Source organism: Vipera ursinii, assembly GCF_947247035.1.
Source record: "Vipera ursinii genome assembly, chromosome: 1".
NCBI classification, from domain to species: Eukaryota; Metazoa; Chordata; class Lepidosauria; order Squamata; family Viperidae; genus Vipera; species Vipera ursinii.
In genome coordinates, this window is record NC_139512.1 from 348,025,399 (window position 1) to 348,037,398 (window position 12,000).

The 12,000-nt window shown below is 42.6% G+C and overlaps 1 protein-coding gene across 1 annotated transcript in view; it reads left to right on the forward strand.

Annotated features, from left to right (window-relative positions):
* Positions 1-12,000, forward strand: part of CLUH (clustered mitochondria homolog) — a 91,638-nt gene that overhangs the window by 54,656 nt on the left and 24,982 nt on the right. Inside the window, exons 11-15 of the mRNA XM_083379653.1 lie at positions 4,478-4,704; positions 5,587-5,691; positions 7,310-7,410; positions 10,003-10,155; positions 11,195-11,257. Of these exons, the coding sequence (XP_083235779.1) occupies positions 4,478-4,704; positions 5,587-5,691; positions 7,310-7,410; positions 10,003-10,155; positions 11,195-11,257 (649 nt within the window). The remainder of the gene's footprint in view (positions 1-4,477; positions 4,705-5,586; positions 5,692-7,309; positions 7,411-10,002; positions 10,156-11,194; positions 11,258-12,000) is intronic.

Below are 12,000 nucleotides of genomic sequence, written 5' to 3' on the forward strand. Positions count from 1 at the left end.
CAAGCGTCCTAATTTTGATCACGTGACCGCGGGGTTGCTGCAACCGTTGCAAGCGTGGAAGACAATTACAAGTCAGTTTTTTTTCAGTGTCCTTGTAACTTCAAATGGTCGCTAAACGAACGGTTATAACTTGAGGACTACCTGTACTGTTTGCTTGGATATATAACCCTATTTATTTATTATTAATTAAACCTGCATGCCGCCCATCTCTTCAGAGGCAACTCCAGGTGGCTTACAGACATTCAGTTAATTCGCACTATGAAACATTAAAACAATAACTTAAGGATCATAGGTTCAAAATTCAATTAAATTAAAACTAAGCAGGAAGGGGGGAGAGAGAGAGAGGGAGAAAAGGCCACACAGGAAGATGGTGGGGTGTTTTCTATCAGGCACCACCCGAGTGCCACAGCCCCATTGGGGCCTCAGGCTAGTTGGCACAAGGCTTTCTTCGCCACTTTTCAGAAGCCTTCAATTTTATTTTAAGAAAAAATTCAGCTTAATATCTTCCAGGGTTCCCCCACAAAACCTCAAGACATCAGCCAACTTCAGCACCAGTGTAGTTTTGTGAGGTGAAGTTATTTGAACACAGCCCAAAGAATTCCAGTTTCAGATCCCCATTCAGCGAGGAGACTCGGCTTAATTAATAATCAGATTAAGACTTAGCAGTTGCATTCGCACGGCATCCTGTGGGTGGCTTATCTTAACCCCCAGTTCTTTGGTGACCTAGCAGGTTGTGTGAATTCAGTCATTTTTGTCAGCTGAGGGGTGCATCTATTGCACAAACCTTGAGAACAGGTTATTTCAGATATTAAATGCATTGTCAGAAAATAGCCAGCATTTCTGTTGGACCTACCTCCCAAAAATGTTGTGGAAATCAAATTAAGAAAGACCTCCCTTGAGTTCTCAGAGGGAAGAGGCAATAAAAATGTAATAGCTAAATAATAAATAATAATTTACTCCATACTTGCTATGTTGGACCTCCAAGGCATTTTTTTCAACATTAAGGGAGTAGAAGGTCTAGGAATCCTTTGAGCTTTCTATTGCCTTTGTTATTCTTTGATGGAGTTCCCCAAATGTCCCAAACCTTGAAACTAGGCTAGCAAACATGCTGTGCCCAAAATCAACTAAATCATAGCTTAAAGCCATGTGTAGCTGGTACAACATGTTCAGTCTCCCAATCTCATTTTAACCTAGTTTATTGTTATGAACCCAGTTACAGGTAGTGCTTGATTTACAACCACAAATGGGAACAGGATTTTCTGTTGCTAAGCAAGGCAGTTGCTAAGAGAGTTCACGACCTTCTTGGCAACAGTTATTAAGCTAATCTCTGCAGCTGTTAAATACAATCAGGCCGTCCTTAAGCAATCCAGCTTCCGCTATTGTCTTTGCTTCTCAGTGATTGGCTGGGAAAGTTGCAAATGATGATCAGGTGATCCCAAAGTGCTGCAACCATTGTAAATATATGCTGGTTGCCATGGGCCTGAATTTTGGTCATGGGCAGGGATAGGCAACCTTGGCTCTTTTATGACTCATGGACTTCAACTCCCAGAATTCCTGACCCAGCTATGGAGCCAGCTGGCTCAGGAATTCTGGGAGTTGAAGTCCATGAGTCATAAAAGAGCCAAGGTTGCCTACCCCTGGTCATGGGGATGCTGGAGTGGTCATAAGTGCGAAGTCATAAGTCACTTTCTTCAGTTTTGTTGTAATTTTGAACAGTCGCTAAATGAATGGTGGTAACCTGAGGACTACCTGTATTCTCTTTGATTAGGAGTTGCAGGTTATAGTTGAGGTTTTGTTTAGGATACATTTGGAGCTCTCTTAATTGTGCAATAGTTAGGCTAACTGTTCACAGATCTTAAGGGGGCATTTCTATTTTGAAAATGTTTGTTGCCGAAATACCAGCTGAAGCTTCCCGGAAGCTCACAAAGCAATTAAATTTTAAAGTCATTAATTCAAAAGATAATGAAGAAGAGACCTAAGAGGGGAAAAAACCCACCAGAAGTACATTACTTTACAGGTCTTGCCTGTGTGTATTGTTAAATTTATAATTACATAGCAAAGGGAGGAAATATAAAATCGATAATTAAAAATGTATTTATATAAGTTACATGATTTCCTGACACCTTTTTCCAAAGGCATGGTACAAAATATATTACCAACAACATTTTATTACCAACTCAACATTTGAGCTCAATCGGTGTTTCTTGAAAATGGACACCTTTCATATATAACGCTTTTCAAAAATAAAGGCTCCAGATATTCATTTGTTAGCAACATTTCCTCTGAAAAACTCGTAAGCTTCACCTTCTCAAATTGACCCTGATTGTCTACTCTAGCAAGTTTTATTTAAATGACTTTTCCCATAAATTAAAGACATTCTGGCACTGCAACTGAATATAAATTGGTTGTTGTTTACTTAATAAAATAACCGTGTTTAGATAAATCAATATACAGAACAGAGATTCTGTATTTTTGAAGCAATATTTTTAAAACTATCCCTTAAAAGTCTGGGAAACTAAAATAATTTTAAACCTGCCCTTAAAATGTAACTGTGAACATTTGAGCACAATACTTTCTGGAAAATTCAGGAACAAGAAGGGGTATGTTCACTGTCTCTCATGCATCTGAAAGTACCAGGAAAGCTGGAATCTTTGGGGTCCATCTGCATGCCTGGTTTCAATATTAGGCGACAGATTAATTTTCTAAATTCAACTGGCACAAGTGGATTAAAAAAAACTAGAAAGCAAGCAAGCAAGCAAGCAGTCCTCTAGATCGGATGTGATTTCTCGGCTGCATCATATTGTGCTGTGTCTTTTCACAGGGGCATCCTTAGCGCTGGGTCAGAAAAATCCAGCTGAAACCATGTGATCAAAGCCACGCCTCCTTTGGGCACACTTTAAAAGGGGTGTGGCTTCATTCTTATTTATTTATTTATTTTTATTTATTTTAATTCCATTTATATCCCGCCCTTCTCCGAAGACTCAGGGCGGCTTACAAGCTTAGCAGTAGCCTTCATTCTATGTATATACCTGCTTATTAGGGCTTTCACACACACCCCAGCGGCATTATTACAAAGTCAGCTTAATTGCCCCCAACAATCTGGGTCCTCATTTTACCTACCTCGGAAGGATGGAAGGCTGAGTCAACCTTGAGCCTGGTGGGATGCGAACCTGCACTAATTGCAGGCAGCTGGTGTTACTTAAGGAGGCATTAGCCCACTGCTCCACCAAGGCTCTGGGTGCAGCAGCCATTTTGTGGGTGGTTTTTTGGGAGGGGGCACCCCTGCTGTTTAAATCCATTTGTGAAATTGGCAGTTAAAAGGCTCCAATTTCAGAAATGTTTCTCCATTCACTCCTGTCTTCACAACGGCTTTTTTCATTTGCTCCGGTAAAACATTAAAACGGTAAAATCTTACTGTTGCAGCTGAGAAGTGGCCCAAGGGGGTAACAAACCCATGCTCCAGTGAGCATAGGCGTAGCCACACCAAACAATGGATCAAGGGGGTTTCAAACAGGTTGGAGACAAAGAATACTTTGTTTTAAGCAGAGGAGGGAATTTGGGTCTAAAAGGTGGAAGAATCGGCAAAGTTATGCTGTTTCTACACTTCTGATTATGTTACTGTCTGGAAGCAAAATCCCTGCTAACTGTCCCAGAATTCAAATATAGGGAAAAGCAGATTTTACTTCAAACTTACTGCCATTTTTAAAAATGCAAGGGTTCCTAGAGTTAATTAGTGATGTACAGGTAGTCCTCGATTTAGCAGTCGTTTAGTGATCAAAGTTACAGTGGCACTGACTACTGAACATTTTTTCACACACAGGACTGTTGCAGCATCCTTATAGTCACATGGTCAGAATTTGAACACTTAGCTGTTGGCTCATATTTATGACGATTGCAGTGGCCCGGGGTCATGCAATCACCACCTGCAACCTTCTGACAAGCGAAGTCAAGGGGGAAGCCAGATTCATTTAACAACCAACCGTGTTACTAATTTACCCACTGGAGTCATTCACCTTGTTTATATGTATATATATTTATTTTTTAAATAGAGACATTCTGGTTTGTCGTGTTCAGAGGTACCCTAAAAACAGTGGGGTCTGGTTGCTGTGGATTTTAGGAAAGCTAAGAAATTGCACCTCTGACATTTAATTGCTTTGATCCTGAAAATCTGCAGCTTGATTTTGAGCTGGCTTCTCCGCTCCTCCACCCCAACAAAGTGTGTGTGTGTCTGTGTCTGTGTGTTTTATTGGGGATGGAAGGATCCTGTCGTGCTTATTCCCATCCTTAAAATCTTACAGAGTTACAAAACCAATAATCCGAATCCTTGTAGCTCCACCCTTTTCTGGGATGTCCTTGTAGGCTCCTAATGTTCTCCAAAGGGTCAGGATTCTTCATGCCTCAGTATGGCCTGCTCCTTCTGCCACCTTTACAGATCAAGTCATCTCCTCTTCTTTTCTTCTTTCCCCGTCTACAACAGGTATCTTATGTTCATGAAGTTGGCCGCTCTGCAGTTAATGCAGCAAAAGGCTAACAAGCCGAGTAGCCCCTCGGTGGGAAACGGCAGCAGCCCTACCACTTTTCCAGAGAACGGTGTGGAAGATAAGGAAACCTCTCTGCTAGAAGACAGCAAGATGGAGGATAATACTCCTGGTCTAGAGCAGGTGAAAGAGCTCACAGAGACCATCGCATCAGATGATGGAGCAGGTATTGACTCTTGTGGTGGGAATCCGTTCTGGCATCCTCCATTTCCACATACTAGGTGGTTTTACTTACGGTTAGATTTACATCCTGTTTTTCATACAGGAGCTCAAGGTGGCATATATGGCAGTCCATTCTCCCGTGGTAGGTTGAGTTGAGAACGACTGGCCCAAAGTTACTCTCTGAGGGAGGGACTAGAACTGGGTTCTTCTCACTCCCAGTGAGATGCCTTCCCCATGCAACACAATGGCTGTATGTGGCAAGATGAAAACAGAGAGGCACGTAGCTCAGTATGACTGAGAGATTGGCCTAAAGAGGGGGTGGGCAACTACGGCAACTTTATGAACCGTCAGCTTCAACTCCCAGAATTCCTGAGCCAGCCGTGCTAGGAGTTGAAGTCCACAGGTCGTAAAGTTGCCATAGTTGCCCACCCCTGGCCTAAAAGTCACCCAGGGAGCTTCCATGACTGAAGGCAGGACACAAATGTGAGTCTCCAGTCCTAGTCCAGGTCATTCACCACAGCCTCACCCTGACTCTTGGAATGAGAGAGAGAGAGAGGAATATGGTAGGTGCAAATTCATCAGGAGCTTTGATGCCTGAGGGGAGAATTATATCCTGGGCCTCTCCATTCCTAATTCAGTTGGACCACATGGGCCCTGGGACTGAGAGAATTTGTGTTTCCCATGTCTACAGCATTACTCTTTTTTTTTTTGCTGTAGCAGCAGGTCCATAAAAAGCAACAATTTTCTCAAATTGGATCACGCCATAAATTTTGGGAACTATCTGCTTGCGAATGCACTTTGATTTTCAGTTTAATGTCTGTCAATGTTTCTTGGACCTTCTTTCGCAAAAACTGTCTTTTCCTCTCTTTTTTTTTTCCTCATACAGTGGACCCCAAAAGCAGAGAAGTGATTCAGAATGCCTGCAAAGCTGTGGGTTCCATCAGTAACACATCCTTTGATATACGGTTTAACCCAGATATCTTCTCTCCAGGTGAGGATCATGTTTCAGGTGGATTGGAATCTTTGTTGCCCGTCACCTGTTCTGTTGCCACTTTTTTGTTTTAAGCATATAGCCCCTGTTTTGGATATGTGTAGCCCTTGGCTTATAATGAGTCACTTAGCCACGGCTTGAAGTTACAATTGAACTGAAAAGTGGGGTTTACAATCCAAATTCAACATTTTGATGAACCTCTGCAGTCACATGACTTTGGCAACACCGCCACATTTACCACCATTTGCGGTGTCCTGCAGTCACATGACTGCATTTTATACAGTGGTTTTGCCAAAACCCAGCACTTCTAGGTTTTTTGGAAATCCATGCCCATTTGCTTAATGACCATTGCATTCCTTTAAGGACCCGCACGTTCACTTAATGACCACTGCAAAAAAGGGTTATGTTGCAACATGAAGGGCAGGCTGAGTCTGAGGGATGGAGTCAAGTGAGAAATTAGACTAGAGTCTAACCTAACCCTAACCCCACTTGAATTCTCATCTGTTGCCAATTTAGGATAGCCCCATGGCAAGATAGGCAGCAGATAAATTGAACAACTAAATAAATAATAAATAAATTTAGCACTGATCATTGATTGACTAGATTCTTGTGAATAGTCATCGTCAATAAATCACCTTAACTGGAACTTAGTGTGTGGTCCAGATTCTTCATACCTGACACATGACCTTAATGGGCAGGTTCTATTGCAGTCATATGTTGAGGGCCACTTGTACCTAAAGCCACTTTGCTACCAGTTGTAAAAAGAAACACTGGGAAAGCAGTCGTAACTTTCTCAAAAAGTGTATGATTTCACTTGAAAGATTCCCAGATTTAAAGGTACCATGGAAATCCATGCAGCCATTTCAGCCATAGAGTTCATTCCCCCCTCCCTCAGTGCAACAATACCAATTAAAACTTTCCATCAACAGCGTTCTACCTTCCCCTTGAGTGCAACCAACAAATGTGCATCATACTGTTGAACTACTGATATTACAGGTAGTTCTTGACTTACAACTGCAATTGAGCCCAAAATTTCCATTTCTAAATGAGATGTTTTTAAAGTGAGTTTTGTCCCATTTTACAGCCTTTCTTGCCACAGTTGTTAAGTGAATCACTGCAGCTGTTAAACTGGTAACCCAGTTATTAATCTGGCTTCCCCCTCGACTTTGCTTGTCAGAAAGTTGCAAAAGGTGATCACATGACCCTGGAACACCACAACTGTCATAAATATGAGTCAGTTGCCAAGCATCCGAATTTTGGTCACATGGCCATAGGGTTGCTGCAATGGTCATAAGTGTGAAAAACGGTCATAAGTCACTTTTTCTACTGCCATTGTAACTTTGAGTGGTCACTAAAGAAACTGTTATAAGTTGAGGACTTCCTGCATTAAGAATTTTTTTCTAATGTTCGGTTGGAGCCCACTTTCCTGTGTAACTTAAATCTGTTAATTCAGTTCTGTATTTCCCAACAGCTTCTAATCTTTGGCCATTTGCTGTCAATCTCAGCAGCCGAGCCTTGAACTGTGGGTGGGATTTTGTGCAGTTTGCAGATGGCGGGTTGCTTCAGTCTAATCTGAAAGAGGGAGGGGAAAAAAACCCACAATCTGCTTATCTTCCAGGTGTCCGCTTTCCAGAGTCCAGCAAAGAGCAAATTCAGGATCAAAAGAGATTATTGAAGGATGCAGCTGCTTTTCTAGTATCGTATCAAATTCCAGGCTTGGTGAGTGAATATTCAAAAGGTTAAGGAACAGGCTTGGGAAAGCAACATGATAAGAAGGTGTGTGGGGGGAAACCACAGAGACCCATCTGGAACTTGCAAACGATATGTTTGATATGCATAACGATACACGTTTCTACCAAGATTTGATACTCCCAATGTCTTCAAGAAGAAACAAAATTAATTCCATCACATAATTTTGCTAAAACCTATGGTTACAAATAGGGACGTGGTGGCTCAGTGGGTTAGGATGCTGAGCTTGTCGATCAGAAGGTCGGCAGTTTGGCGGGTCGAATCCCGAGTGCCACGTAACAGAGTGAGCGCCTGTTACTCGTCCCAGCTTCTGCCAACCTAGCAGTTCGAAAACACGTAAAAATGCAAGTAGAAAAATAGGGACCACTACGGTAGGAAGGTAACAGCGTTCCGTGTGCCTTTGGTGTCTAGTCATACCAGCCACATGACCATGGAGATGTCCTCGGACAAGAGCTGGCTCTTCGGCTTTGAAACGGAGATGAGCACCGGCCCCTAGAGTCGGAAACGACTAGCATGCACGTGCAGGGGAACCTTTACCGTTAACTTTTATATGGTTACAAATAAATGTTTCAATGCAATATGCTTCAATCTCATCACAAAAGCAAGACACCAATAGCAGTGGCACTTAGACTTATATACCGCTTCACAGTGCTTTACAGCCCTCTCTAGGAGGCTTACAGAGTCAGCATTATTGCCCCCAATAATCTGGGTCCTCATTTTACCGACCTGAGAAGGATGGAAGGCTGAGTCAATCTTCAGCCCGTCAGGAATGAACTCCTGGCTGTGGGCAGAGTTAGCCTGCAATACTGCCTTCTAACCACTGCGCCATCACGGCTCTTACATTTAATGTATTTAATCACTGTATATAATGAGCCATCTAACATGCGATTCAGGACAGCTAGCTCGGTTTCAGAAAAAGAACAAATAACTACAAATAAAACATAAGTAAGGTAGTCCTCAGCTTAATGACCAGTCATTTAGCAGTCATTCACAGTTTCAATGGATCCTCCAAAAAGTTCTTAAGACTCAGTTCTGATGCCAAGCCAGTCTTCACACCCCACATTCACATGACCATATTTTGGGCTCTCAGCAACAGGCTACTACTATCACCACTATCATCTTGGGTGCATATCTGCTGTCATTGAGACCACTCAAGCACACAAAGCACACAGGCAGTCCTTGCTTAACGATGGTCACTGGGACTGGCAATTCTACTGCTCAGTGATACGGTTGTAAAGTGTGATGTCATGTGATGTACCAACTCATGGCGACAGTTCTGGCATTTCCAGTTGCCGTTGTTTAGTGAATCCCATGCAGTTGTTAAGCATGCCATTGGTGATCTCCTACTGGCTTCCCCATTGACTGCTTGTTGGAAGCTGGCAGAGAAGGTTGCAAATAGAAGTGACATGACTCTGGGATTCTGCCACTTGTGAGCCAGTTGCCAAGTACCCAGCTTGCAATCACATGACCGAGGGGACACCGCAGTGGCCACAACCTGGTCCTAAATCTCACTTATTTGGCACTTTGTAATAGTCACTGACTATTACAACAACTGGTCATTAAGTAAGGACTACCTTTATGTTGCAGGGGTTTTTTTAGTTAGAAACTTCATTAAAATTCCACAGTGAGTTATAGAGAACCAAATCTGTAATATGTTTTTTTTAGGTAATTAACTTAATTTCCTTGAAGTAATTACAATTAATTTAAGTAATTAGCGAAGCAAATGGCATATTGTTAACAAAATCTTGCCTCTGAGTCAAGAATTGGCAACCTGTGACTGTCATCCTCAATTCAGAAGGCATTTGCAGTGGGTTAGAACCTGTATCAGGAGCCTTGTGGTTGGGATGGAGAAAGAAAAGATTATCATTGAACTGTGGAATAGGAGAAGACCACCAGGGTCCTCTAGTGCAGAGGTCTCCCGCCTTGGCCACTTTAAGAAATTGACAACTCCCTTCAGCATGGCTGGCTGAGGAATTCTGGGAGTTGAAGTCCACAAGTCTTAAAGTTGCCAAGTTGCTGTTATACACCCCGACAATGGGGAGGGAGGATGGAGTGGAGTGGAGTAGAACAGAACAGAATAGAATAGAGTTCTTTATTGGCCAAGTATGATTGGACACACAAAGAATTTGTCTCTGGTGTACAAGCTCTCAGTGTACATACAAGCAACAAGTAATAAATCATGATCACAATCATAAAATACAATCATCATAAATCATAAATTACTAATTAACCCATCATAGGAAACTAAGCATAATCATGAATCATAAGAAACTAATTAACCCATCCTTGATAAGTTGAGTGTCCAGTTCAAGGGTAGGCAACCTCGGCTCTTTTATGACTCATGGACTTCAACTTCCAGAATTCCTGAGCCAGCTCAGGAATTCTGGGAGTTGAAGTCCATGAGTCATAAAAGAGCCGAGGTTGCCTACCCCTGTCCAGTTTCTTCTTAAGAATCTCCAGATATGGAAAAAGGGGAGAGGAAAAGGTTGGCCCCACCCACTACTGCCTTGCTGTTCTCCAACAGAGACGCTTTCCCCCCTTCAATTTTACTTTCTCTTGAAGGTCAAAGACTGCCTCGACCACACCATGTTGCCAATGGATGGCACCACCTTAGCAGAAGCCATGCATCAACGGGGTATCAACATGCGCTATCTGGGGAAAGTGGTCACCTTCGTTATGGAGACTCCTGCCCAGAATCAGCTTGATCACATTTATGTAAGCCTTCCATGTTTTTTTCCCCTATTTGTCATGAAATTAATTAAGCAAATATGTATGGCCATCCAACTCATATACAGATGAATCCAGGCAGCTTCCAAGGTTAAAAATCCACAACGTAAGAACGCATAAAACCCCATCCCACCCCTGGGGCAACAGGCACACAATCATATCAACCATTTGATTGGCTCTATTACCATTTGTGGTCCCTGAGGTCTTTCAGAAAGGCAGAAGAGGGGGGGGGGTCATTCGTACCTTAGGGCTGTTTTCCGTGGTCCCAGCAGATGTACATTCCTAACTGATGGGAACCGCAACATCCCCTGCCTTCCTGTCCTAGTGAGCCAGGTGGATGAAATAGGGAAGAAGCAGTCCTTCAAATAGACTGGACTCAAGCCATGTAGGGCTTTAAAGGTGACAACCAATACTTTGAATTGTGTCTGGGATTACCAGATGAAGCCTTCATGTTCAGCAGCAGTTGGAATACGTTAAGAAACATGGGACAGTCATATTGCCTGACTAATTTGCATGCTAAGGTTAATGGGAATTGTAGTCAAACCACATCTAGATTGGGATGTGAATTCTCCTCAAGTGCAATCAGGATTGTTGTTGTGGGGAAAACAGGATAAGAAAGGAGTATTAGTATTTTTGTCACCTTGAATTATTTATAAAAATAAGAAAAGTGTTTGTGAGGGGGAGGGAATCTAAATTTTTTTAAAAATTGGGTGTTTTGAAACTTTCAATTGCAGAACATCTAATTTGGAAAAGTCAGCCATCTAAAATGGGGGTAGTTTGTGACTCCTGAAATCTGGGACTTGTAATATTCCTACAATTCTTGAACTTTGAGCCAATTCCTAAGCAGTGCCTAGGAGTTCTGGGAGATGTAGTTCTAATATGCCAGAGAGCCCAAAATCCTGAATCCTGAATTATTTCTGTCTTTGAGAGAAAGACTACCAAGCAAGCTGACGTGTAGAATTTGAGAATTTTGTTTTAATAGCCCAGTCCTGCCCTTTTATAACTGCTTTTGTTCTCTGGATTACAGAAAATAGGAATCATGGAATTGATCACTCGGTCAGCCAAGCACATCTTCAAGATATACCTGCAGGTATGAATTGGGTTATCTGACTCTGAATGTCGTCACTTGCTGCCCTTTCTTTAGTGAGATTATCTCTCTCCCCCTCCATCACACCACCCTGCCCTCCCCAGTCTCCTTCCTCGAAGTAAAAGAAGCCATTTCCTCATTAGGCCCTTGGGGCTGTTGCCTAGCAACTGGAAATGCAATCTCATTAGGACCTAAATAAGTACAGACCTATCTGGGGGGGATGAGAGTCCCTCTTGATGGCTGCAGCAACATTTGCATGCATGCATCTTTTTGCAAACATTTCTCACCCAGGTTCCCGTCTTTCCTGGCGTTTTCTCTTGACAAGCAAAGGAAAGCTGGGGCGGGGGAATAGATGAAAGTTGCAGATTCAGCAACATGTTTTGGGCACAGCTAAAAAAAAGCTCTGTCCTTGAGTAAAGGGTGTATTTAGCTAGCCGCCTTGTTTAGCCAGATATCTGGACACGGTGCAACCTTGTTTGGATTACTTTCTAGAATAAGGACCTGTGCTAAAATGGTGGGGGGTTTTTTGTTTTGTTTTTTGCATGCTAGATTAGACTCCCAACGCCTGCCCGCAGTTATGTGCGGATGGAACATTTTCTAAGGCAGTGTCTGATGTACAAACCGGGTTCCCCAATTGTTGAGCATTGCTTTACAGCAGGGGTCTTCAAACTTGGCCCTTTTATGACTTGTGGACTTCAACTCCCAGAATTCCTCAGCCAGCATGCCTGGCTGAGGAATTCTGGGAG